Here is a 27,883-nt window from a genome sequence, read left to right on the forward strand (position 1 = left end):
ACACAGCCTTCTTTTCTCCAGCCTGAACAGCCCCAACTTTCTCAGCCTGTCTTCATACAGGAGGTGCTCCAGTCCCCTGGACCTTGTGGTCCTCCTCTGGACTTGTTCCAACAGTTCCAAGTCCTTTTTATGTTGAGGAGACCAGAACTGCACACAATACTCCAGGTGAGGTCTCATGAGAGCAGAGTAGAGGGGCAGGATCACCTCCTTCGACCTGCTGCTCACGCTCCTTTTGATGCAGCCGAGAATACGGTTGGCTTTCTGGGCTGTGAGCGCACATTGACGCTGGCTCATGTTCTCAACAGGAATCTGGCTCCCCTGTGGGAAAACCTTTCTTTCCAAGTCTAACCAGGGAGATACCTGATGGAATGATGACTCAGCAAGTGGCAATGTGTGAAGGACGCTTTACCACCTACATTCCCAGGATCCCTTTTGCCCTTAATTCCCTTCACCTCACCCTTCCTTCCACTCTACCACCTCTGCTTTTGGCAGGTTATCTGACCATGTAGGTTACCTCAAGAACAATTTTCATGCATCATTAGAGTAGGAGAGGGACAGGTGACATGTGCAAGGTATGTGGGCAAGGTGCTGTAGCTGTCTTTCAAGTTAATCTGTAATGTTTTGATAGATCACAGCCCAGCTTCACTGACGTCGTGTTTTATCTGAGGAATAAACAGAAGCCCAAGCAGGGCAGCTGTTTCTGGTCTTTTTCTCTGCTGTTGATACTTTTGCAAGAAACATTGTATTTCACAGTCAAATGACACAGTAACTGAGAAATATATCTTTATTATTAGAATGTTTATATTCTAAAAACTTTTATCTGCGATTACAGTACAATCCAATTACTCTTTAATTAATTAACCTGGCATTTGTTCAGCAAATAACAGTGATTTAGACTTTGAAAAGTTTAAGAACATGCAACTGCTTTTACTCTCTTTTTCTCTTCCTTCCCCAAAAGGACAACTTGCAGTCAAGATTTTGGCGTGATAGATAATAAAATAAACATCTCATTTGTGAACTTGTAGTTGCACTTAACTTTGGTGACTAACAACATAGATAGGCATTTAAAAATAAAAATATTCTTTCAGTGTCAAGTGGATAAAGGAACATGAATATTTCTAAAGTTCACCTTCATTATCTTCAAAAAGGGTGATTCTTTTCAGGTTTGTAAAAGGATGGGTGAAGCAACAGAAAAGATCAAGGATGTTTCTAGTTTGTGGCTTGCCTAAGAAAGTTGTTGTAACACATGATCTGAGCCAAGCCCATGCAACACAATTAACAACTCCTTTGCACCACACACAATGCCTAGCATAAGGCCAAGTGTGGCCTTGTGACACAGTTAAATAAATATGAAAATGTCATTACAACCTAAAAACCTGAATTGGTTTTACACTGTGACTTTCTACTGAAACAATGTTGTGAAACTTTAAACATCTATCTGATTGTTCCATATACAATATTTAAAATAAAAGTGAGGAATACTACTCTCTTCACTCTGCTACTTTCTGGGAGTCCTGTACACTGACAAATGTATGACATCTGTAGTTACCTGATCCTAGCTGACTGATTGGTCATCTTCTGCTTTAAAAATATTGCAACTCAAGTGCTTATTGCAGCAGTAATCCTAGTGATACACTGTCTTCTAATACCCAGTTCTGCTTACAGTCATAGTTATAAAAAATGAAAAACATTTTTCACAAATCTTTGTACACATACTGTAAAAATCACCTTCCACATAAACAATTTACATCTGTTATGAGCATTTAAAAAATAAATTACACAGACTCGTCTCATCTATCGTTTCTTTTACTTGAGAAAACAAATCTCATCAGTGACATCAACAGGATGTTCATATCTGTAAACATGGCATGAGGTTTCATGGTACCAAAAAAATGTACACACAAAAAAAATCTTGATAAATACTCTGATAAATAAGGATCCTGTTAATTGGCACAAAGCAATGTAAACATGTGCATTCCTATCCTGCATTCATCTCTAATTTCCATGTTCTTGGGTTTCAGTTGAAATTCAGGGATCTCTTGGCCCTGTAAAATTCTTCAGAGATAAAAACGTGGAGGGTTTCAGTTATGATCATAGCAATTTTAGGCCTCTCGTGCCTAAAACCAAGCACAGGAATTGAATGTGGTACCACGCAACATAATATATTGCTTTAGCTGTTCACTTGCTGCACCACAGCTGATAACCTGCTGCTGGTGCTTGGTACTGAAACTTCTCCTCTGCCTCAGTGCAGCCCGTGCTTGTCAGGGCCACAGTACCAGTTTCTGATTTCCTCGCTAAGTGACACCAGAGGCTGGTACATATGACAAAGCCATAAAGCTTCTGGAATTTGCAAGCTATTCTTGAGACACCGGAGCAGCCCAAACCTGTACCAACAGACAACGTAGCTGCTGGCAGGACCGAGCTGGTTTATGTATGTAATAAAATATGTAAATACACCCAACTGGGCCTATGGCAGAAAATCAAGGGTAGCTATCTACCTGCTATAAACAGCCTTCAAGCAACTCAAGTAGATGCTCTGCATGTAAGTGTATCTGTGCAGGTAACAGTTAATCATTGATCTTATACCTACCTAAACTGAAAGATTGAATATTTAGGTGCCGATTAAATGGATTCTTCTGAACTTCAGCAACAGCACAGATGGAAATAAATTACCAAGCCACATGCTGCCACTGAAATAATTAAAACATACAGCCACAGTACTGCCCAGCAAGGTAACTGCAGTCATTTAAAACAAGCTATATAAATAAATAAATGAATAAATAAATAGAAAAACCTCCATGTAAACTGAATAAAATGTCCCTTCTCTTATAGCACCCAAAGAGGGAATGGCATAACTAAATAATATAAATCTTTCATACTATATATATTTCTATATATTATATCTGATATGTTTTGGCATGGCCAGATAGGAAAAAGTAGGATGACTATTAATTCATTCAGTATTTGTTCAGTTGAAGTCAAGCTCCTGTGTTACAATATATTGCTAACCATTCCTATAGTGGTTTGGCTTTTTTACCCATCTTCGATTTTGTGCTCACTTTCCTGGCAGAGCAGACTTGTTCACCTTTCTTTTGTGTTCTCCATATTTCTCTTGAGCAATCAATAGGTTCATAGAAGCACTTCACTGGCTGCAAGCTGTTTTTTTCATCTTTTGTCTTTTTCAGCAAGATTCTTCCTTTTTGAAAGGAATGAGGCTTTGCATCAGGAATGTTATATGAAGCGTGTTGACTTCCTCGGCTCCTGAAATTAATAACAATTATTAATAACTATTATTCAGTCTTGCAAAGTGGTAGGTCCCCAGAATGTTCCAAACCCATATGTTTTTTAAGACAGAAATAGCCTTGGTTTACAGAACCAGGCTGAAAGTAAAAAACAGAGTTGCAACAACTCCTACATGCGTTGCTGGTGGACTCTTTATGCATTGTCATCTACACTTTTATTCAGGTAGAGTTCTGCTGATCTTGGAGTGCTGAGACATTACTGAGGTCTATAGTCTCATAATTTGGTGATCTACGGGGATTTTAAAGATGCCCATGTTCACAGCAACCTTCTGCAAAGAATGAACATCCCATGGTCTTTGGAAGACCACCCAGCACCAGTAATAGTACAAAGTGCGGGTACTCCAGGAAATTCTTGGTGAGATCTCAGAACTTCCCTGGACTGTGGCCAAGGCCCAAGGAACGGCTGCTATTAATGGTGAATAGCTCAGGAAATGCCACACTCTACCTGTGTGCTAGGCCCCTATCTAGGGAAACTTTAGCTTTGCTTTCAGGATTTGATTTAAAACAGAAGAGGAGAGTGCAATACAGAAAATGGTGGGAAAAGGGGTATGAAAACTTACAGGGCAAAGTAAGCTGAATTCTTTGTTCCTGTGATGGTTCAAGCCCAGCAGGACTTCCTGAAATTGGTGTGCTGAGGTAGAGAGCCAGCACAGTGCCTAGTGCTGCAAAGGCTGAACCATGCCCTCTTACTCTGAAATATTGAAACTGCAGTTCCACAGTTCAGCTAAGTAAGATCATTACAGTCCCTTTTAATGTAATCTTGAAATGTTTTACTGCTGATACATGTAGTGTTACAGCAGCACGACAAATGTAAGGCACCAGCTCATGTCTGCCCAGCTACTGTGACTGAAGCAAAGTACAGATGTGCCGATGTACAAGTTGATCTCTTAAGGGTTCCCGTAGGGCTATTTTCCATAGCTCATTATTTCTGGAAACCATGTATCTGTTATACTACTTCACCTGGAAGTTAAACAATATTGATCACTTGACAGAGCCAGTTTTGGAAAAAAGCACTTTTGTTCAAGTGTGTACAGTGCAAGTGCACTCCTGCTCTTCAAAAAGACCAGAGGGGTGTCAGGAAAACATCTGTTGGTGGGAGGCAGCGAGTGCCAGTTAACAGCACAGGAGCCTTACCCATGGAACACTTTTACCTGCCTGGCAGCTTTGACAACCAGACTTCACTATGGGGAAGTCTTGGGAGGGATGTGCAGAAATGTCACACAGGTCCAAGCTGGAGTTTGCAGGCACGGTGCCATGCTGGCCTGGTGGAGGCCTGCGCTCTGATCACTTGCTAGGGGTTAGAAATTACTTGTGTAAATGCACAAGGGTTGGCCATTACGGTTTATCATCACTTGGGCACTGTTTGTTACAGTTGCTAGTAGTGTTATTAGTGTGAGTTGTTAAAAGATGTACTGTTCTGTTTTTCTCAGATGTTGTCACAGTGAAAAAGTTACATCGCAAAGCACAAGCAGGCATTATCACAGGTGTTTGCAGATGATGTTAGGCACTCCTCTGCTGTACTGAGTAATGCTATTAAAACCAGAAGAAGGTCAAGGTTAGTATGATCAGAGGGGATTGTCTAAAAGAGCTAAACTGTATTTAAATGGAACGAGTTTATGGTAGGGAAGATGGGATGTCTGTCTCTAATTCACAATCAGGGTAAGAAAGCACCTAAGGTGGATGAAGATGCAAGTAATGCACAGGAAATGCAATGCTGCCGGCTCCAGATACAAGAAATGTTTTCTTCTTGAAAGTGGCAGCTCCTCAATACAAGTGACTGAAAGTCTGAACTTCTACTCAAACATATTCATAATCTGTCACATTATGGAAAAAGACTGAAATGATGTGACTAAATGCACCCCATTGCCCCAGGCACTTAAGAACAATCCTATTCTTGCTGCATTTCACAAACATTAAGTATTTTTCAAGAAAAGCCTCATGATTCTAAGAGACCCATTTTTTAGCTTCTTCACAATGCGAGCCGGTGTTTAAAGTTGATTTAGGCACAGATGTGCCACAAGTCTCAGTGCCTTTGAGAAACAGCTAGCAAACATCAGCAAGGGACTGCCATGCCCTCAATGGGGCATTTCCTGAAAACAGCTGGGAGAGACTGCAGAAAAGGAATTGGGAAGCAAAGTGGAGGCACTGGAGCAAGAGAGACTACAAGTCCAGCCACTGATCCCAAATAACGTAAGCCATCAGTGGCCTCAAACCCCCTGAGATTACACTGATTTTTCTGGATGGGTAATAACACTTCCCAGTTTTTTTTTAACTGGTAAATATCATTAAAACCTCATCTGATGTGGTGAATGCAAATGCTGGATTCATCACCAGAACAGGGAGAGCAAAATAAAACTTCCATACCCCTCTGAGCATCCTCTCCTCTACCCTCCTTGCTTTACAGGACAAGTAGGGATATTTTTAATCTGGTAACTCCAAATAAAGGCTACTACTGAATTCTAGTTTTTAAAGCATCTTTTCAAAGGAAAAGTGTATCATTAGTTAAACAGAAACCTCTAAACAATTTCATTTATGCCTTTGAACTATCTGCCAGCAATGATTGGGTTTTACCAAATGGCATTATATTTAGACCAAAGACTTGTCAGTATCTCACCAGGTCACTAGTTATATTTTAATTCTATTTTCCTTGATTCCAATCATATTAAGACATCTAGAAGCCTGAAAAGCATATACACAGTCGACTCAAAGTCTACTTTGGCCAGTCAGGTTTTTCAGAATCTCAAAATCAGTAGGTAAAAAAAAAGCTATAAAAGCAGTAAAAAGTAGAAAAACTAAAGCTAAAACCCCATGCTGTTAATGCAAACACTGCTTATTAGCAAAAGGGTACTTGGCCAGTTGCCTGCTAGGACTAAGATATATGGGAAAAAAACCAAAACCAACCAACCAACGAGCAAAAAGCTCCCTCCCAGCAGGCTATACATTGCATTTTCAGTTTATTTTCCAGCTCATCCATCTGTTCATGTGTGTCTCAGTCTTCCAGTAATTCTTGAACCTGTTGGTCAGACACAAACAATCTGGCAGAGGGACAGAAGTCCCAGACCTGTGGTGATGCAACAAGTTAAGTTTCATGGAAATGGGAAAAGGACCCAAACTCATGTCCCTACCAAGAAAGTTGCCATCAGCACGCATTATGCTCCAAACCAGTCACTGGGACTCGTGACCAAGTCACAAAGACATGGCAAACCAGCCCTAATTAGTTCTGCTGCTCCCAAGACAGCTGTCTGAGTAACTTGAGATGTTTTTATTGCTCATACTTTGTTGGGGCACTTGTTTGCTTACATGTGACTTTTAAGACAACAGTATTACTGTCAGTTAGGAAATGACAACTGTTTCTCTCCTACCTACAGAATGATATTTTCATCTGAAACTTGGCTTGTGTTTGCTGAAAAGGTTCAACTACTCCAGCTTTGCAAGAAGCTATTACAGTCAGCAGGACAGAGTCATTCATTTAACAGATTTTTTTTTTTTCAAATAATATCTGATTTTAGTTTTGATTTAGCAGAAGTCTGGTTTTATTCTATTACATGACATAATATAGATCATATTCGGTTATAGAACCTGATTCAAACCCCACCTGACTGAGGCTTCTGGATAACATGAAATGCAAAAGCAGGAATGTAAGTATGTCAAATTAGTGTATTTAAGTAAGAGAAAAATAAAAAGATATACATACAGGCATCTGGGTTTCTTATTTAACGAAATGTCTGTAAGCTGAAAAGAAAACAGAAACAGGTTATTAATATTAATATTAAATTATTAAGTAATTAAAGCGCAGCGATAAAATAGGTGCAGTCTTCAAAATCATATTTCCATTCTCACCTGCTGTTAAAACTAGAAGAATATTCATGAAAGAAACTGAGAAAAAAACCACAAACTTGTACAGATTATTACTCCTCCATCTTATTACATCTGTTTTAAAAATTTGTAACGTATGAGTTGTTAGTGGTTGGATGTTTTTCCCCATTATTTTTATCACAACTATAATCAAAGTAAATTGCTAAAGTAGTGTGGGCTGAACAGCGATCGTTCACATGAGATTAAACAGTAAGGATACAATGAGAAGTAATTATCGTGTTCAAGAGAATTAATAAGGGACACTGCCTGAATAAGCTGTATTAAATTAACTTTCTCTCAGAATGTTTAATTTTGCAGTGATACGTTTCCTTTACACAAGCAGCTAGGAAACTCCAGCTATGAACCCTTGGCTTTGCTTACAGCAGCACTGAAGGGTGGACGGCAAGAACACAAGTGTTTCTCCCCCTTTCCACTCCTAATCCTGAGACCAGCTAAGGACAGCATAGCCTCAGTACCAGCAAAACATTGCATGACTTCATTTTTCTCAACAGTTTGATTCATAGTGTTGAAACACTTTGTCTAGTCCCTCTTTTAGTGGGGGTCACGAAAGGAGGTGTTTAATGCCAGCTCAGCTCTAATAGGTCTGGGTACTGAATCAGTTCTTTGTACTGATCTCCCATCAGTGCAACTAGACCGAGCCTTTGAATATCATTTAATGAAGTCACTGAGCCAAGCAAGTCAGATCTGGCATCTGAAAATGATTTTGTTCTTGTAAATGTTCCCTCTGTCCCTGCTATTGTCCACATTTTGCAGATGGATTTTTGTCCAGCCTAACTTTGTTGTCATCTGTCTTGGATAGCGTCTGGAGCCACCTCATAGTGTGCTTTTCTGTAATTACTTCCTGAAGGTCAGGCTGGTCAATATTTGGATGCATGACCTTAGAGGAATGCTGAAGTCACTCAGAAAGCAGGGCAGTTGCCTCAAAAATTAGTGTCTTCTCCAAAGGACACTGCTGAGACAGGAATCCCAGTAAAGATATCAAGAGCAGAGGAGATGATTTAATACTGAGGCTCATCCTTACGGTCCCCCTCAGTGTTTTCACAGACACTGTTTGAGCTGTTCTTTGCTAGATTTTAGCACACCTACATTTATTCAGGTCTTTATCTAAAGCTCTTTTGGAACTTTTCTTTCCACCACTGAATACCTAACCAGTGCTGTGCATGATCAAATGCCTTTCGTCTCACATCCTAGGATGAGCATTTAGCATAAACAGCACGGGGTATTCATTTAACTGAAATGTTCTTTGGAAGTGATGTGGCTAAAACTTGCCATATAAATGTAATGCGTTGTAGGGAAAATACTTAGCTTAAGTATTAATAATGAGGGCATTTAAAGAAATAATGTAGTTTAAAAACCAATGTTCAGACATTTTTGGTTACTAATCGGTGGGGTACAGGCTTGTAAGAATCCATTTCTAAATGCCCCATGATAGGTAATTAAAGCAAGATGATCTGCCAGCAGGTAGACATGTCCTCTGTAGGGATCCACATCTTTCCTGAAAACCTTCAGACATCTCCAAAAAACTGCCAAGTCACTCAGTGACACGAAGGAAAGTGTTTATTGCAAAGGTAACAGCAGCAAGAGCCAAAGCTGGGAGGGAAAAAAATCTGGCAAATATTTCATGATTCTCTGCTCTGACACGTTTGGCTACTGCTGCTCTTGCAGTCCCTGCTCCTTTCACTCATGTGAAGTGGAAGTATAAAACATCAGTAAAACACACCTGAAGAAACATTTCACGAATCCAGATCTGTTTTGAGTGGCAATTAACCTAAGCCACTGATTCCACATGTATTCAAACTCAAGTACTTTCCTTCTGGTAGAGGGTGACAATGAAGGGAAGGGCTTTGCTGGCTTACCACGTGCTCGCTGACATCGGTGTGGTTGCACACCACCTGCTGATTTTGGTAATATTCTAGCTGCCTTTCTGCCAGATCCACACGCTGCAACAGATTCTCGATGAAGTGCTGGAGCCTGGCCTTTCCCCGCACTTCTTTTTCTGCTGCTTCTTCCAGGAAGTGGTTGAAAGTAACAACTTCTCTGCAGGACAGAAACATTGCAATGTGGCCACATTAAAATAATGGAAAAGGCCCTTGACTCACTGCTGTCAAAAATTCACTGATGCTTCTCCATTTTTTCATGGCAATAGCTCATGGTGGCTAATTACTGTCATTCATTCACCTCTATTAAAAGATTTCAACATTACTGTAGACACAATGAGTATCTGGAAAACTGAATACAAAATGTGAGCTTATGGGCAATGGGTTTGGGATTTTTTGTCGCATTATTATGTCTCTTAGAAATAGTGCTTAGTGGTCCACAGGGTAGAAATGTCATTAAGCATCACCTCTTGAGGTACCTGGAGACAACTACAGCCACTTTCTTTTTTTTTTTTTTTAACTTACCCTTGTGAATATCAGCCTTGAAACATGAAGAGAAATGGATGAACCCCCAGATTCATCTTCCCGGTTTATCACAATCTTACAATGGTAGTTTAATGTTGCTACTGAGATGGTTCCTAACTTAAAGGAGCTACTGTGGCCATTAAACTTATTTTTGGCTGCAATCCTGCAAGTACATCAAAGTGCAGTGTTATGATCTGGAGCTAGTGGGAACACGGGAGATTAACAGATAATCTACAGATTACAGACCAAGGAGTATGTGCATGGGAAGAATGAGTTTTAGGTCAGAAGTTTAGAAATATTCCTTATCTGGTAAAAACTGGAGGAAACAGATTGCACCACTGACTATGAAAGGTCCCAGCTCTGTACTGAGACACAGCTCATTGTGAAGTGCTCTGCATACTGTCAGTTTTCTATCTGTAATCAGGCCACCATTTGGCCCTCTGATATCAGAGGAGTTTCTAGGTAGGAGAAGTTTGGTTACAGAGTGAAGCATGTATTATGAAAATTGGCAAATCTGAGATTGTAGGCTTCCCAGTTAATGAATGCCTGGATAAACAGTTCCTGCTCTGCCAATGGAACCATGTCAATTTTTGCTTTGTACAAAACTGAGGGGGTGGGACTTGGGGGAACCAATGCCTGCCAAACAGGAAGGGCATGACTGCTTTGCAGAAATAGCTATACCACAGCACAGTGCAGGAAGAGGCTGTCTGCATGGCTGATCTAATGGTAGGTAATGAGGTAAAGCAAGCATGTATTGTTTGGATGAAGTGCATCGATGAATCTTATATTAACTCACCCACAAAATCTGTCTTAAGAAACAGACAAGTACATTGTTGTTAAGCTTAGCTAATCAATTCCATTTCAAGGCTCTGTACAGTTTCTATGATTATTAGCTTGCCAGTCACTGAGGAATGCTTAGGAAGAAGCCAATCTAAACTCATTAAGGTCAATTTTAGGGCTTTATTCTCACCACACTTAAATCATTGTAACTTCTTTGATTTCATGATACCACTATAGGTTTGTGTTAGCGCAGGAGCAACCTGAAGCCTCTGGCACTCTGTCAGGCTCCTCTTTTACAGCTGACAGGAAGCTCCAAAGGACAGAAATTCGGCAGGTTGGCTCCAAATCCCCTACCCCTTGGGTAAGGAAGGAGAATTGCATGTGGCCCTCCAGGCTGCTGGCTCTCCATGTGAGAAGGCTGGGCAAAGCCCAAAACCCAAAACCCAAAACAAGGGTATCCCTCCGGGGGCCACAGTCAGCTTGTGTGTTGTGCTACAGCGTGAGGCCGCATACATTGAGTACCTGGCATTTGTTTTTTAAAGCATGATGGCTTCAGGAATGCTAACATTTGCAATTATCTCAGCAAAGGTAATTAAAAAGCATTCATTAATTGCCTGCTCCACAGCATGAATCACAGATTTTCCTTTCCTTCAAGGATCTCCTTAGTCAGCTGTGCCATAAGGAGGACAGGGGGAAGCAGAGGGTTGTTTTTTTTAAGATTTAGCTGACTATCAGGAGGAGAACAGACACTAATGTCAATAAATTCCCTAGTATTTTCCTTGCTTTCTAGACTACTCAAGATAACTTGGCATCCTACGTGTCATTATTTGTAGGAACTGTTTTTAGCAGCAATAGCATCATTTTCATATTTTTTCTCTGTTTAGCTGCTCTGTACAGCCTATAAAACACTTTTAATAACTTCCATCTAAAAATTTTCCTTTGGACTGGAATGGTAACCTGCATGCTGTAAATTCCCTTCAGAAAGACAGAAGCCAAAATATACCCACCCACTAGGTCTCAGTCGCATGCTTTGTCCTGATAGGCAGCACTTCTGTCAGTTCAGCTACTTCCTTTGTTTCCACTTCATTCTCATCTCTCAGAACATCAAGCCCTGAGGAGTGACTGCTAGTAAGCCTCTCTACTTGCTCCAACATTTTGTCCTCAGAGAGCTTGCTCTATGCACAGCTGTGCCTTGGTTACCTGAAGGGAGCTCTGAGAATTTTACTCTCTTCCCACCATGAACAACAGGAAGATATTTCAGAGAAGTTGTGCAGTTTCCTGCAGCTGCTGTTTATCTGTTTAATTGCCTTTCTTGTCTCATGTAGTTTCCCAGACTTTTTCTTGGCCATACTGATGACCTTCTCTCTTCAATTCTGTTTCTAGATACTTTGTATATGTTATTTTACTTGCAATTTATTTCTTCAGGCCTCTGCCAAGTTTTTGGGGATTATGTAATACAATTTCTCTCTTTTACTCTCAGCCCTTCTGCGTGTGGAAAGATGGATGTTCACATAAGTCAGATGCTGCTCCTCATGAAGTCAGGGGGAAGCTGAGCTCGTGAATACTGTGGGGCCCACTTGGTAGAGGCATAAACCAGACACAGCAGCATGGGCCTACTAGGCTCTGTGTCTTGACAGAACAGCCCTGTCAGCAGCACTCACCTGAAACAGGAATCATTTGTTAAAGCCCAGCTCAGACCTGAAGCACTGCCCTTTCTAATGAGAGGCCTCTGCTACCCTGTACTGACTATTCTACATCTAGAGCACTGCTGCTCTACTGAGAAAAGGTTATGTGGCATTATTAACTCCCCTTTTGACCTACTCTGCTCTCAGCATCATCTCTTTCCCACTCTGCTCTGCTCCTCTGTATCCATCAGCCTTCAGCCTCCTGCCCTTTTTCACTCAGCTGCACCCTGGCACTTGCTTTAGCACTGGATCCTGATACTAATTTTTTTGAGGAGTAAATGATGCTCAGCACAGCTTGGATCTCTGTAAATCTCTGTAATGAACAGAGATTTCATCTGTTTGCTCATAGTTTACTGTATTAATATTAAGGTATGTAGTATAGCAAAATGTTTTGTTAAAGGGCTGCGACTGAGCAGTAGGGAAAAAGGTGGGGCTCTTTCTTCATCATGGGTGCTCTTGACAGACAAAACCTTTTAGGAAGAGAGATCACTGCTGCTGCTCAGAAAGCAGAGGGTACCTCAAACTGCCAGGAGCTTGTGGAGACAGGGTGAGGCAAGTGAGCAGGAAAGACAAGGGGGATACACCCTGGGAGGTGTCCAAGAGGAGCAGGAGGTGCCTGTACTGCCAAACTGCTGGACAACAGATCTTCCCAGGGCCAGAGGAGTTAGGGGGAAACACTGCAGTGCAGCAGCAACTCAGAGATGCTCAGCAATAAAACCAAGTGCAGAGGCAAGGAATCACTTTAGACAAGAAAGACTTGCTACCAAAGCATTTATTTTAATCTGAATCTGCCAGTGAGTGAACCTGTTAGAATTAACCAGACTTAAGTAATTTGGTGTTTCACATTCCAACTGCAGCCTAACTGCCCTCTGCAGGTAGCCTGCCTTAAAACTTACCCTGAAACCTTCTTTATGGAGGCTGTGTCCTAAACCGGAATGAGATGTGATAAATAAATTGTAATTCACAGGACTGACTAGGTGACAATTATTCTTCTGCCTTTACCACATAGGACTAGTAAGCTGCAGTTCTTTCTTACTGGAGCAGTTGCTGGCATGTGGACCCTGAAAATACCCTTTGTATTTGTATGGCTTTCAGCAGTTAGGTATGTGATACACAGAGTAGATGCAGAGGCTGGGACAGATCCAGCTCCTTAACAATTGACAAGAAGGGCTAATATTTCTCATATTGAAACCAAGTCCTCCTACAGATGCATAACACTGGTCCCAGGGCTATTTACAGCACCTTCAACACCTGCAACTATTCTGTAGGTGGAGTCAAACATGAGGCTCTATGCAGATTCTGCACCCAAGTATCAAACCACTTTAGAGAACTGTATTTGGAATAAGTCTGCCTGAAATTAACAGAAAACCAAACACTTCTATCATTTTACCTGAAGATGGGGAAATTCCTACTACAGTAAATACTAAAGTGATTTAATAATGAAAATATTTAGTATGTACATTCATTAAGTATTAACAACACTGACCTCATCCATCATCCTATTGGTGTTATTGCCTGAAGGCTGCTATCTGCTGTTCATTAGGTTTCACATTCCTACACCACTATCAGCACATTCAATTTTAGTGGTTCACACCTGCTCCTCTCAGAAAGTTATTGAATGGGGGTGACTGGTAGGACAATGAGCTAGATCTGAGCCCTGAATTTACTGGGGTGGCACTGTGAAGATTAAAATGTTTTATTTCACAGAGCCATTCTGCGGGATAGTCATGCTAACACTTGAACCAATGCTGCTGGGGGGAAGCGATCTCTCAAGTGTGAAGATAAAAGGAAACAGGGAAGAGGGATTGGGATCACCTGAAACTGAGGTTGGAAGAATAATGCATAGTTGTGGTTGCATTCTACTTACAGCAAAATCAAAACTGTTTTGTTATACAACTAAAATTTGTACCTTAAGGAAAGCTGTTGTTTTACAGCATAAATTGCAGTGATCTTTAAAAGCCAACTTTTTATCCCATTGTTGAGGTGTTACTTGCACAGATAATTCCATTAATTGCAAATTTAAGGTGAAGTTAGTGGCAGGAATAACTACTTCCCACCACAGCTATTCTGAAATAGCCTCTGCATTCCAGGCTATGCCAGAACCAGATGCATGACCATTCTCAAGACAAACGCATTACACTGGTTAAAGAAACTAGTGTCAGGGATATGGGAATGTACTACATTAATGCTCTGACCCTATAATAAGGGGACAAAGTGAAATTGTTTAAGTCACCATGTCAACTGTAGCTTCCAGTTGAGGACCGTAACATAAAATGCTTACCCTGGTCAGACTTGCTGAAAATCAAACTCTACTGGTTTAATTTTCTTATATAACTTCCAGAAACAAGCCTTTTGGTGTCCTCTAGAAGTTGAGCTCATAGCTGGTTGTAGTTTCAACGATTTTCTTGATATCTTCTTCAACACAGTCTCTTTCCCTTTAGGCAGGCTTCTGTGTTATCTTTAACATCACAATACCCGCTCACGTTGCATTCTCCTTCATCAAACACTGAATAATCCCTTTTGGGGCACACTTTCTAATTAAATCATTCCTTTGCTCAGCAGCTCTGCTGAAAGCTTGACCCTGTAACCATCATTTGTCAAAACTGCCAAAGAGGCTCAACTGAGGCAGGTTGGGGAACTGGGACCTGTCCTTGGTAGCTGTACCTGCTTCTCTAGAACACATACTGTTCTTCCCCCCACAACCCCACGCCCCCCCCCCCCCCCCAAAAAAAAAAAAAAAAAGAAAAAAAAAGGCTTTGGCCTTTGGACTTTTAAATATAAGAGTAAGTGACACAAGAATGGCTGCTGTAAAACTTTTCTATGCTTAGAGTAATACTACTTCAACTAGGTATTTATTGGTATAGATAGTGTTGTACCTCCACCTGTCCTACCCCTCAACACAGTTCATCTCCATGAGGGCATCATACTAATATAATAGCATGTACCTTCATGCATATTAGCACAACCATTTTTGTCAGGGAACAAAAAAAAATTAGCTAAAAAGATATGTTCACTTAGCACTGCCTTTGCTGGACTGTATGGGCTTCATTTACACACACAAAAAAAAATCAATTGACAAGTCTAAAGAAGTAACCTTATTGACCCTACAAATGCCTCAAATGGGCAGCCCCAAACCTGCCTGGTGGCCTAAGCCAACACTCCTCCCGCTCATGGAATGAGAGGTCAACAGTAAAATCTCATAGTGCTGTCATTTGAAGCTAGTGCTTTGATTAGCAGCAACAATGTAACTCTGAGAAGAATTTACTCCCTGTAAAGTAAGTTTAAAGACTCGCTGCTTGCTTTGAAGAACATACCAGAGAAACCAGCTTCTGACAATATGGCCACTTGGATCACAGTTTTTATGTATCTATCTCAGTGCTTGGTCCAGGCAAAGGCTCAGGACATGGGCTTTTACAGGTAGAACAGAGAGGTCAAAATTAAATTCTATCACATCAAAGTGACCTCTGATCTACTGCCTCTGTTGAGGACTGCCAGTCACAGGAGCGCTAAGTCTGCCTTTGCTAAATTAGGCACAAAGGAAACATGCGAGGCCTACAAGAGCATCATCTTCATATTCAGGAAACCTAGATGTTTAAACAAAGAGTTTAGATCTATCCTCCCTAAGCCTTCTGAGGGCTTCCTAACCAAATTATTCTTGCTAATAGACATTTTTCCTTTCCCTTAGCTTTCCCATTTGACTTCACAATCAGATCCAAAATCAGAGCCATTATCCAAAGTGCGACCGTACCACTATTTTCTGTCATCATCTTATTGTATGGCATTCCTCTAAACAGGAAGTTTCTTAAATCCCAACTTCCTCCCCCTCTCCTCCTTCCCTCCCTCCTACCAATTTATAGGTCAAGAGCAATGGTTCAACCTGCAAATACATCCTCTTCTACCTCCCAGATAGTGTTAATTCTTTTGTTCTTACATGTAGAAGCAGGCCTAGCTTAACAGCCCAGACAAGTCCCTGGGCACATTTTATAAAGGTGAAAATAGGCTGAATTGTTAAATCCAGTCTTATGGATAATTTGATCACTTACGGGGATTGTCCATTCATGTAAGACACTGACAGAGTAGGTGGAAATGGAGGAATACTCTAATATGAGCACAGTACAAACATTTGTAACTTTTTTATCAGAACATTGTTATTAAAGTTATCTGAAGGGATCCCCATAAGAGTTTTCAGCTTCTTCTGCAGAAAAGCCTCCAAAGAAGAGGTTTTGGACCTTATCTAAGGTTTGGACTAGAAGTTTTTTCCTTTTTTGGATAGTTTGCAGGGGGTGTTATTTTTTTGCATGTTTGGCCTTCCCTGATCCAGAGTTTCAGCCATTTTGAGATCTAGAAATGCGTATTGATTATGAACCCTTTCTTGCCTTCACATGCACCATATGCCATAATCTCTGTTATTAGGGACAATTATTGAGAGACCAAGAGAAGACCATTTTTCTTTATTTCCTTAAAAGTTGGATAAGGAGGCATTTCTGAGAAAGCATTTTCTTTTTCCAAAGAAGAAAGAGGAAAAATTTTCAGCTACAGTGGCTCAATACCAATACTAGCTTTGATAAAACTTACCCATATTCACAAGACTGCTTATGAAAAAAACAAAAAAACAAAACACCAAAAAGAACCAAAGAAACTGACGAAAGCATTTATTTCTGAAGGTCAGCAAGTATCAAAGCAGTCCCTAAGGGCTGTCTTTGACTTTCCACAATCTGCAGTGAGAACTCCTGCTTCTGCAGTTTCCATTAAGCAGTCTTGTTTGGCTCTCTAATCATCTGGACTTCTTCCAGAAATCAAAGCCAAATTTGGGATTCTCCTTTTTTGCAGGAGAAAGTTTTTCCAGCACACCAAACAAGTTTTTGAACACACAATGAACTGAATATATAAACAGATCTCAGAACTTACCAGCATCCATGAGAAAACCAGACAACTGCACCACTGTTACCAACATCATGATCATCCTTTCTTCTGCCCTTTACTAGAGCATACCATTCAGTGCTTCCCTGCTGCTGGCACAAATCACCTTCTTAGAAGAGGTAACACTATGGGACTAGGCACAGGCACACTATGACTCCCCTTTTTCCTTTCTTGGTACTCTGGGCTGATGTTCTTTTGTCCTATGCACTAGAATGCATTAGGCCCATTTCCCTTTAGAAATTAACATATTACTGTGTATGTATTGATGCTTTTGCTGCCAGGTTTTTTGATCTTCTTTACTGAAAGCTGAAGCAAGCTAGCAGTAATCCTGGGTACTCAGGTGAAGTCTCTTGTGCAGCTGCCTCTTCTGGTTAGCATTCCTTACCAGTCAAATAACCTTCAGTCTTCCCTGTAACACCAACTTCAGAGCTACCTCCTCATCTGCTCACACATTCACACTACTCCTTAAGAGATGGCTAGAATTCTAACAGCAATCATCTGAGCTCCTGCCCCTTTCCCAAGTTTAGCAATGCCCTAATGGGAAGGACAGGGTTTCCCTCCTTCTCCTTTCATTCAGTGTTCAGTCTTTTCTGCTAGAAAGCAGCCTGCCAAGGGGGAAGCAACCTCTTCCTTGGGCCTTTACCAATACAGTTAAAAAAAAAAAAAACACAACTTTTGCTGTCTTGCTCTTTTCTGAGATCAGTGTCCTTTGTCAACCTCCCCATACCATACTCATTCTTTCTACACAGAAAACTCTATTCCCTCCTTCCTCTTTTTCCATGAGCCCTTTTCCTCTGCAGCACTGCAGAACTCGTGTTTTTTCTCTATTGAATGGTTTCTGCTTTCCTACTGATACTGGAGCCATCACAGTCTTTTCTTTCTAGTCCTTAGACTACAGGAAGGAATTATGAAAGCCCTGCAAACTTCCTACACTGAACTCCTACGCCACCTTCCTTATTTCTTCCAAGATCAGCGTCATGGCAACTAGTACTTCTCATCTTCCCTTGGCAAGCTGATGAATTGGTTTGGAGGCACTCCATTACCAAGGCTCTTTTTTGCATTCCTGTAAAATAAGTTCTGTTGCTCTGAAGAGCCCAAAAGGTTTCAGCAAGTGCTGAATAAACTAAGTAGTTCATGTATAAATAATATATCAGCTACCACTACATTTTTAATGGCTGCATCACAAACATATTTTTAGATGGCCTAGGTTAGTCAGAATGACTGACATCTGCTTTCCATTCGCATAAAAGTGATTCCAGTTTCACAATTCTGTGTCCATCTGAAACACGTACTTGGACATGGCCTTTTCAGCACTGATTCCAGTACAGCTTTGCTGCTACATGGGAGTCCACCCCACGCCACAGGCAGCTTGCTGACCATGGAGGGATGACTTCAGAGAGAAGGGTCTATTCAGCATTCTTACATACTTCCTCCAGGGCTTATCCACTCACCTCTTCTTAAAAAGAAGATGGATTAGAGGTGTCTGTATAAATTAGATTACATGCTGATGATAGCTTCTACCTGTCCCTATGCCCATGAAACCTGGGAAACAACAGAGGCACTAGAGAGGCTAAAAGTTAGTCACTGGGAAGTCAGGAATGAAAGCCACCTGCTCAGGGAGGTGTCTCCTGCCTTGCAGGGGCATCTGGTAGTTGTTGTCTGTGAGGCTTTGGGGCGTTCTGCCTTGCAGGGGACACGGTCACATGGGCTACATCTCTAGAAATACAGCGATCAGAAGGTGGAGAGCACCAGGCCGTTTCATAATCAGCAAGCGACCAAACCATTCCCTCTGCTCTCCCCCGAAGGCTTTCACTCGCACAGGTGCTGGCCAGCCTGCGCAAAGCCATCAGCTCTCACTTCCCCACTTACTCCTCTTTCCGGTGCAGCTCCTCCTCGGACTCGGTGAGGCGCTGCTTCAAGGCTGCGATCATCTCCACTGCCACGTCCACCTGCCTGCTCAGGGCTCGCTCCCGCCGCTGCACCTCCTGCTTCTTCTGGGACAGCTGCACAAAAGCTGCCCGCACCTCCAGCAGCTCCGCCGTCTTCTGCGCCAGCTCTTTGGTAAGCTTGTCGATTCGCTTCTCAATTGTTTTGTCCACGGCCTCTACCATCCTGTTAAACTTTTCTCTGACATGTGCCTCGAAGGAGGCTTTGGAGTCAGTACCCGGGAGAGCCGGTTTAGAAATCTGCTCGCTGGGTGAGTCGGGAGACACATAGCTTGCAACGTAGGATACGGGCCGTTCAGCTTCCACCTCCAGAGGCTGCCCGCGCTTCGTGCTCTCGCAGGACGCATCGCCTAGAAAACTCAGGTAGGGCGCTTTTTGCTGTATGGCGCTGCCGGGGCTCCCCAGGCTGCCCTGGGGCGCAGGGTCCGGCGGGGAGATCAGCTCCGCGTCTTTCAGGGGTAAAAAGAGGCTGCTCTTGGCCAGGGGGCTTCTCTCCTCGTAGCTGTGGCTGTACTCCAGGTGCACCCGCAGAGAGGAGAGGCTCCTGAACCTGGTGTGGTCGCCGCATCGCGGGCAGCGGAAGGGGAGGCTGACGCTGCCAAGCGGCTCCTGCCAGGGGTGCCTGCCTTCATCCCGGGTCGTCTGTTGCATTCCTCGCCGGGCCCTGGGCGGGAGAAGCAGCCCGCGTCCACGCCCCCCCCCCCGGGGTCGCGGCTGCCCGGCAGGCCCGCGGGAAACTTGGGAAACTTTCCCGGTGATTTTCAGCGGGATCGCGCCATCGCCGCCGGGGGAGGCGCCCGCCCGGGGACGCACGGCCAGCCGCAAGGCCCCGGTGACGCGACGCGGCTTCGCTCGCTTCAGCCGCCGCCCGGGCCTTGCCGCGGCGGAGCAGGACCGGCAGTGGGCCCTGGCTCTGCGCGGGCCTCAGACGGCCTCCAGATCGTCGCCCCGCTCCGCGGCACTCACGAGACTTGTTGCCGTGGCGGCGCGGCGGCGGGGAGCCGTTTTCAGCAGAGCCGTAAATCAGGCCGAGCCGCCGACACACGCTGCCGCCGCCGCGGGGCGGGGCGGGGCCGGGGCGGGCCGGGCCGGGGGGCGGGGCGGGGCGGCTGACAGCGGGAGGAAGGGGCTGGTGAGGCCGCGGGGCCGGGAGGGGAGCAGCGGGTCAGGGATCTGTGGGGCCAAGTGGGGCTGCGAGCAGGGCTGTTCCCTTCCCGGGGAGCCGGCTTGACGTGGTCACCTGGTCTTGGGGTCTGTGGGGCTTTGAGGGCGTCCTGTTGGCCATGGAAAAGCAGTGAGCTGTGGAGGGGTATGTTGGGGAGATGCAGAAGGATAAGACAATTGAAAGTGCTTACACAGCAAGACAAGGCTGACATGAAAATAGGTATAACCTGGCCTTGGCTTTCTGGCAGTAGAATTGTGTATGGTTCTTTAAAACTATATTTAGTAGCCAGGAAGACTTTATTTTTTTATTTATTTCATATGACCCTAATTTAGCTTCAGGATTTAGGGAAGGGGAGTCAGTAGTAACAAGATTTGCATTTTGAGTATGGGGAACAGATGTCATAGAATCATAGTTTGGGTTGGAAAGAACCTTCAAAAGTCTTCTAGTCCACACCCCCTGCAGTGAGCAGGGACACCTTCAACTAGATCAGGTTCCTCAGAGCCCTGTCCAGCCTGACCTTGAATGTCTCCAGGGATGGGGAACCTACCACCTCTCTGGGCAGCCTGCTCCAATGTTTCACCACCCTCATTGTAAAAAATTTCTTCCTTATATCCACCTTAGATCTACATAAATGTAACTGACATTAGAGCTTGCTGCCAATGGGTCTTCTCAATAGGGGAATATGCTTTTAAATTTTCGTTTTATTCCACAGATGTGTGCCTATTTTTGCAAGCTTTCAGAAATGCAAGCAAGTCTGATTGCAGAGTAGCAGCTTTTTTGATGTTCTAGTGAAATACTGCTCTTCTGAAAACCAGTGCTGGAGGCCATAGTGGTAATACACTGCATATTTTTTTATTACTATGGGAGAAAGCACTGTGGTAAAGCTTAATTCTGTACTAATATATCTGTGCCTTGAATGCAATATACAGGCAGAGCCCTGAACGCTGACAAAATCCATGTGCACTGATGGATGCCTTTGATGTGATTAAGACATTCCCAGTAAATGATTCACCAGATGGCATATCAAAAGAAGTTACTCAAATTGCAGTTCAGAGCTTCAGCTAATCTCTGAAGCGTGTGGGCTACCATCCAGGATGCAACTGTTTTGCATGAGTTAGTTGTCCTGTATTACCTTGTCTAAATGTGGTGATTTTACCTTATTCTGTTATCAAGCAATACCAAAAATCCAGAAGGGAGGTCAGGAGGGAACAGTTTTGACCCCTGCTTGCCCCCAAATCTGGGGCCTTTGAAGGAGGCCAACATTGGCAGGACTGGATATATGGATATGACTTTTTTTGGTCCCTATTTTCTTGGCTGTTGTCCTATTTTCCATTATCTCTTTTGTGCCTGCTGCCTTTCTGCCTTCCCCTCCACATTAAGGGAAGGTACTCGGTGCTGATGATCAAAGGTGCAGATAAATGCTATACAAGCGAGTTGAACTTAAGTCTGGTGGAATGCTACCTGAGGCTCCATCCACATTTAGCGGAGGTGACACCCACCACCTCTTCCAGCTGATGGTAACAAGATCCCTCATTGTCTTGGGAACAGAATATGTTGATGGCTTTGAAAGGAGCCCATTGATCTGCAGCCTGAGCTTGTGGTTTTGGTCAGTTAGATTTGAAATGCAGCAATCATCTAGCCCCAGCAATTCTTCTTTCAAGGTTTCTCAAGGTTTATTTGCACTCTGTTTTGCTGTATTGGGATCCAACTCCTTACCTCTTCAGTTATCTACTACCGATGCTTCCATTTTGATGTTCATTTGTTCTCCCAGCATTCAGAAACATTTTCCCTTTGATGTATCAGTAAGTGTGCATTTACAGTGGAGGATGTATATCAACCATTACATGTCTGAGCTTTATCCCCCGTGATTTAAATCTGGAGTGGGTAGAATCTAACACTATCACTTACACAAAGCCCAAATTTACAGAGCCATAATGTATGACTCAATTCTGAAATTCTGCCAAGTGCTGGGGAGACATTATCCAGTTTATTTGCATGCATCTCTCTCTTTCAAGTTCGCTTTAAACACTTTGCAGTGAGATTTCCAGAAGGATAAAAGTTACTTAAATGAAACCAGCATGTACTAACCTGCCTGGTGCTGCAAGCAAGGTGGAATATTTAGAATATTCAGCTCTTTTTCAGGTAGTGATCTGTATCTGCCGTACTTGGTCTCCTACTTGCAGATTTTGGGTGGCCTCTTCCTATTTTGAAGGTTATTACAAGCTTAAAAATCATGCTTCAAAAGTGAGGTAAATTTTGTTTGGCTGATAATTCCACTTAACGTGGCTAGAAAAGGGAGGTTTATAAAATCAGTTTGCTTTTCAAGAATTACCGTAGCTGTTTATCTTCCGATAGTTTTTTCTCATCCTAGACAAGGAAAATAGGTGAGTCAGTTTTGTTTTTACTTGCAGCCGGTTTCCCCTTCAGGCTCACAGTGCTGACATGTTTGTGGGGGCCTTTTTCATGTGGCATATAACTGGATTCACTCTGATCACTTTGGCTGCATTTGGCAGCCTCTCTTTTCCCTTGTTTGTTTACTGGCTTGCTTTGAAAAGGGATGTCAGAAATTTTTGCTTCTCCCATTCACACCAATGCTCCCCACCCAGGTTTTCAGTGTGTGCTCTACCCAGTTTATAGGAGGTATGAATCTGCACAGGTTCTGTTGGTGAAATTATGTACAGGTATATAAAGACAGATGCACACAACTGCACATCTGCTACCACTGCATGCAGATGGGGTTCTGAGTTTGGCTCTGGCAAGTAGCACAGTCTCCCCATTCCACTGTAAAAGCTGTGCCCATAATAAGTATGCCTATTCAGCTCAGTTAATTTGTATGCTGGGAAGTGCCATGATTTTCTTAGCATTTGAGCATGAACCACAAATGCACATGATAGTTTGAGTTGCTGAAACTTACCTGCTTTTAATATTTATCATCTGCTCTCTGTTTATGGAGAGGATGTAACAAGCAAGCAATGAGTAGTAAAATCTAAGGAAAGGCCTTAGAAACTTGAAAGAAGTATTTTAGTGACTCTTACAGTAATGGTGCCTTAGACTGGGATTCATATTAGCTTTGTGTGCAGATACATTCAGGATACATCAAATGTACAACGAAGTTTATTTTATTGCCACAGGCACTAAGACCCACCCAGTAAGAAAGAGCCTTTCTGTGGTGCGTTTCTAGCATACTGATTGACTAGCACTCTGCTTGTTAAGAGAGTGTAGGGGAAGGAGGAGAACAGGAATGTACAGATTGGGTTTGTATGACTGGTGCTGGTTAGTTGTTGACTGGTGCTGGTTAAGTTGTTGCCTTCTCTTTCTGGGGTGGAGGGGGGTGCTTCAGTCTTATAACTGGAAGTCAATTCTGAAATAAAAAACAAAGTCAAGTCTTTGCTTTCAAATGAGTTTTGTTGTCACAGCAACAAGAGAGGCAGCATGCTGTGAGTGGTTTTGGTCCTGCAGCAGCTTATCCTGCCTAGTTTGCAATTGGCTTGCTGCCTTTCTGTGGACTCTCCAAACTCATTAGTGTTCCCACAGGTAACCCCTGGTAGGAGCTGACTCCAGAAAACTGTTTAGCTTTCCTCTTCTCTACCCTTACTTTTGCATGCTCTTCTGAGTAAAAAAAAGAAAAAAGTGTTCTCTTCTGGGTTGATTTTCACCATTTAGCCCATACCTGGTGAGAGCTGTCAGGTGTGAGATGGCTGCAGGCATATTTTCCAAAAGACAGGAGAAGAGTAGCTGAGGAGGAGTGTCAGCAGTGGGTCTGGCCTGCACTTCAACCATATTGTTTTTTCCTCAAGAAAGAGTTACTTCAGTTAGGAGGATAACCAAAACGTAACTAACACCCCTCCAAAGAGGAGATACTGGGGGGACTTCCAACTGCCTTCCAACTGAGTTGCTCTTTACTGTGCTTATTTTGGAGGGGAAGAGGAACATACGAAGTTTCCAAAGCCTTTTCCTCAGAGGATGAGAGTCTAAGCTCCAAGTTGTAATGTGCACAAGAATAACCTGGAGCCTTTTAACAAAGCCGTCTTGCTCCTGCTCTTCACACTGGTAACCTTTTGAAATCTTCCACAGTGTAGCAGCACCTCTGGCAACAGCACGGGGACCTGAAGGTCTCGTTCTCAGGGACAAGTGACAGCAGCTGCACAGCGTCAGGGCATCACTGGTGGTGCCAGTAAGGGACAAACCTAGCACAGCCTTCCAACATGGCTGCAACAAACCGAGCTGGCTTAAGCCAGTTCTGTGCAGCATGTGACTTCCTGTTCAGATTTATGCACTGAAAGAAGACAGAACAGAGCAGAGTTGTACAGCAATTGCTCTTCCTAAACCTCTTCCAAATGAAACTCAACCTGCAGCAGAGAGTGGGTCTCTTTTTTTTTTTTTTTTTGGAAGAAGCTGTCCCACTCAAAAAAGACTAAAAAGACAGCAAAAAACATCAGAATGTCTTTAGAGAAAGTTTCTCCCTCCAGTACAGCCTTTCCCTCAGTGGGACTTATTAAAATATAGGCACTTTCTCCAAAGGAAAGGAAAGTACAAAGCACACCATGAAAGCAGAATTTCAAGCTATTTCATTATGCCACCTTTCTTTCTGCAATGGACATCGGATGGTAAGGAACATTGCCTTTAAAAGTTCAAACTTCATGCCTTCCAGGAATTATGTGTGAAAAAAATCACACTGATTTCCCAACTGAAAAAAGTGCCCCAAAAGGTTATAAAAAAGCTGAGACTTTCCGTCTTAATTAGCTGCTTTGGTGTATAAGCCTATGCACAGGGATTTTAAAAGTTTTTAATTTACATAAGCAAAGACATAAAAAGAACAGTGTTAAGCTGTGGTGGCAATTCAGTCCTCTGCCATATCCAACCATGTGAGAGAGCAGTTCCAAGCCCTGCGGGAAGCAGTGCTTCCCCTTCCCCTGCTCTGCCGCATGCCTGATATCCAAGCCAGGGACAGAGGGGACTGCTTTTTATGGCAGTATCTTTTGTCAAGGATGTGAGAGCCAGTTGCCTTTAAAGCAAAGGTATTCCCTTCTCCTGGAGTTTGCACCTGGCTTTGAATAGACATATCAGTGTCATAGGGAAAGCACAGCAAGTGTCCATGTTGACGGATGGATCATTTTTCACATCCCATGTGCAAAGGAAGACAATTATCAGGAATGGAAAACAATTATCTGCCTGCAAATACCAAGTAGGGAATTCTCCTGCTGGGCAGGGATGTTATGCTGGTGTATCTATATCAAAGATGTACCCTTGCTATAAGGAACATTCTGAGGAAGAGAGAATTGCATTCTGCAGAAGGGAGAAAGTGTAGCAGAACTATGTTTCACCTCTTTTATGGACAAAAGGTCCCCTAAAGGCCATGTGATAGTAGCTCACATCAGAGTTGCCCAGAATCTGCCTTTAAAGTATAGCTTAACTCAACATAACGTGAAAACAAAGCAGAACAAGCCAATAAACAACACTGAACCAAACAGGCAAAGCCTCCACCTGGTCCTACTGGGACAGACACCATCACATAAGAACACAGAAGAGTATATGGATTTTATCAGATATTTAGAGACAATTTGCTTCTATTCCTCCATGCTCTCTGTTCTTTCCTCTTTTCTGATATTCACACAGCAGTACATTTACTAGTTTGCCTTATGTATAGGTGTCTGGGGGATCAGTTATTGCTGTCCTGGGAGAATGACTGGTAGGCTGGAGGTTCCTGCATCTGGGCAGGAACTGAATGGGGAGAACTAGTGGGGATTTCAAAGTAAGTGGAAAAGGGCTCACTTAAACCAACAGGATTCCTGTATGATGAAGAGAAGAAGAGTACGATCTACAATTAAGGGACAGACTTACAAGTACAGAGCACTTGTCAGTTCCTAAGGGTAGTGAGATGAAACAGTGTGGTTCTTGCTGGTGTTTTTGCTTTGTTGGCGAATGTTCAATATTCATGTCACAGTCAAGCGTCAGCTCAAAGTGGGCAACAAAAGCAACATGGCTGCACACCCCTTCTGAAGTCCTTTGCCTCTTCTGCAACAGGTTGTATGTGTCAAGGACAGAAAACTGTTAGACACAGAGGATAAAATTCACCTGAGCACATGGGGTCAGCCTGAAAGTAAGGCTTTATTTGTCCCTTGTTGCAGCCCTGCTCTTGTCTAAATGATACTTATTGCAGGAGTGTTAGGTGCTAGCTTGCTGCAAAAATAGGCCTCTATTTATATCTTGCGCCAAATGGCCTATGTTAAAACAATGTCTTGTGTAGTGCAAAATGAGTCATGAGTTCATTGTCCCTCAAAGAACAATTTTGTTTTTGTTGTTATAATGAATGCTATCCTTTGCAATTGTTAAATCTGCAGTGTTCAGAGCAAAGTGTTGGATCGTCTTTAGTATTTAAAACTTTGAAGGCACTGTGAGCATGTGAGCAGGTTTAGCTACCAGTTTTATGCTGAAGCTAATGGCGTTCTCATTCAGATATGTATCCTTGGAAAAAATAAGTAAAAGACACAGTCCTTAGGAAATACTGTGCTCTTGCCACTGCCACATCTGCAATGAAAACCTAGGAACATTTATAATTTAAAAGGTAAGTAACAGCTGCTATGTAAAAAGATTCTTGAGAACAGATGTGTTAGATGTGACTAGATACTTCTAGCTCCATGTGAAGCTGGAAACTGGAACCATGTCTTCACCAAAGGGAAAAAAAAGTATTGTAGGGTGGTGCTTTCTCTTCAGATTTCTTGCGCCCACATGGCTGTTAACTTTATAGACTTTGAAGCCAAGGAGCCTCCCACAGAGAGCAGGAACAGAGCCCAGATTGCTCCCATTCAAATGGGGCTTGCTCCCATCTCCAGATTGACTAATTCCTATGTTAGACTCAAGTGAGCCTTCCCAGCCTGTGAAATTTTACCTGCAGTTTCTCTCGAAAGCTTACATGAAAAGCTACTGTGCTACAAAGGATTCAAGTTACGGCACACTGTCAGCTTCCCTGTTTTGTTGAAACATTTTATCCTAAACTCAGGTTATTTGGTTAGAGCAGTAAGTTTAGTTTAGAAATGCCCAGTGGTAAGACCATTAACAACAAGGGAATGATTTGTCCCCTGCAAAAATCTGAGCCCTTGGAGACACGGCTTGTAGAAGCCTTTATGCTATGGTTGACTTTCTAGACAACTATTGAGGTGACTGCCAGTAAAATTCAGTTGGTGGCATGTAAACCAATATGGTGCCAATTATGCATGAAAGTTATTACCCTAAAATATCAAAGATATAGTTGTTCTCCACCAACTTAGCGGTGCCATGTAGTAAGATAATTTAGAAGGAATACCTAAAAATTTGTGTGACTGGAGTGGTGATGAGAAAAACCTGTTCAGATTATTAATGTGTGCACTGCCTGCATGAAAGCTTCCAACAAAGTTCTGGGTGTTTCAGTGCCTGTTAGTGCCAATTGCCTGTTTAAATCAATTCAGCAAGAGTGTGTACTTGTCTGTGTAGCAGACAGATGTAGCAACACGTGTGTGAAAAAACATGTTTGGAAGTATGGAGAGAGATGTACATCTGGGGAGAGACTTCGAGTGACACAAGGGGCAGCTGAGGAGCAGCAACCCACTCATGCTTTTCCAAGCTCCCTCCTGGCTTGGTGTTTTAAAGATGGAAGTTGAAACAGCTCTCAAAAAGACTGTATGATACAGCAGGGGTATTTTTAAGAAATTAAGGCTGTAGTATGAAATAGATGAAGTAAAAATAGCCTTCATGTTAGGTAGTGGCTTGCTTTTGTGTTTTCCTTCACAAAATCTAATGCCTGTATATGTAAGTGGGATGACTCAGTTTT

At 42.7% G+C, this 27,883-nt stretch overlaps 2 protein-coding genes across 5 annotated transcripts in view; one reads left to right on the forward strand and one right to left on the reverse strand.

The window, feature by feature from the left end:
- Window positions 1–770: 770 nt before the first annotated feature.
- ZNF365 (zinc finger protein 365) lies at window positions 771–19,775 on the reverse strand. 2 transcript variants are annotated; one of them, XM_061448854.1, is made up of 4 exons: window positions 18,835–19,772; window positions 9,035–9,215; window positions 6,997–7,034; window positions 771–3,261 (listed from the first exon to the last, which is right to left on the reverse strand). In XM_061448854.1, exons 1-4 carry the CDS (start codon window positions 19,560–19,562, stop codon window positions 3,015–3,017), a joined length of 1,194 nt encoding a protein of 397 aa, XP_061304838.1. In that variant the 5' UTR covers window positions 19,563–19,772; the 3' UTR covers window positions 771–3,014. The 2 variants fall into 2 exon arrangements, with proteins under 2 accessions (XP_061304838.1, XP_061304843.1); XM_061448859.1 differs by lacking the exon at window positions 771–3,261 and adding an exon at window positions 3,442–6,363 and having other exon boundaries at window positions 18,835–19,775.
- The window catches only part of RTKN2 (rhotekin 2), a 53,358-nt gene continuing 44,608 nt past the window's right edge, over window positions 19,134–27,883 (forward strand). For all 3 annotated transcript variants that reach the window (XM_061448803.1, XM_061448830.1, XM_061448839.1), the window contains exon 1: window positions 19,134–19,274. The gene's annotated coding sequence lies outside the window, so the exon portion shown is untranslated. The remainder of the gene's footprint in view (window positions 19,275–27,883) is intronic.

This window comes from Pezoporus flaviventris, unplaced genomic scaffold (genome assembly GCF_033815535.1).
Source record: "Pezoporus flaviventris isolate CSIRO_AGI_PZ_B2104156 unplaced genomic scaffold, CSIRO_AGI_Pfla_v1 ptg000001l, whole genome shotgun sequence".
Lineage (NCBI taxonomy): Eukaryota > Metazoa > Chordata > Aves > Psittaciformes > Psittacidae > Pezoporus > Pezoporus flaviventris.

Excerpts from the sequence above, each read along its gene's own strand:
- ZNF365 (XM_061448854.1), bottom strand. The coding sequence starts at position 19,562 with ATGCAACAGACGACCCGGGATGAAGGCAGGCACCCCTGGCAGGAGCCG. Across the intron at positions 7,035-9,034 it reads CCGATGTCAGCGAGCACGTG|CTTACAGACATTTCGTTAAA; the intron begins GTAAGCCAGCAA and ends TTTTCTTTTCAG. Across the intron at positions 3,262-6,996 it reads AATAAGAAACCCAGATGCCT|GAGCCGAGGAAGTCAACACG; the intron begins GTATGTATATCT and ends TATTAATTTCAG.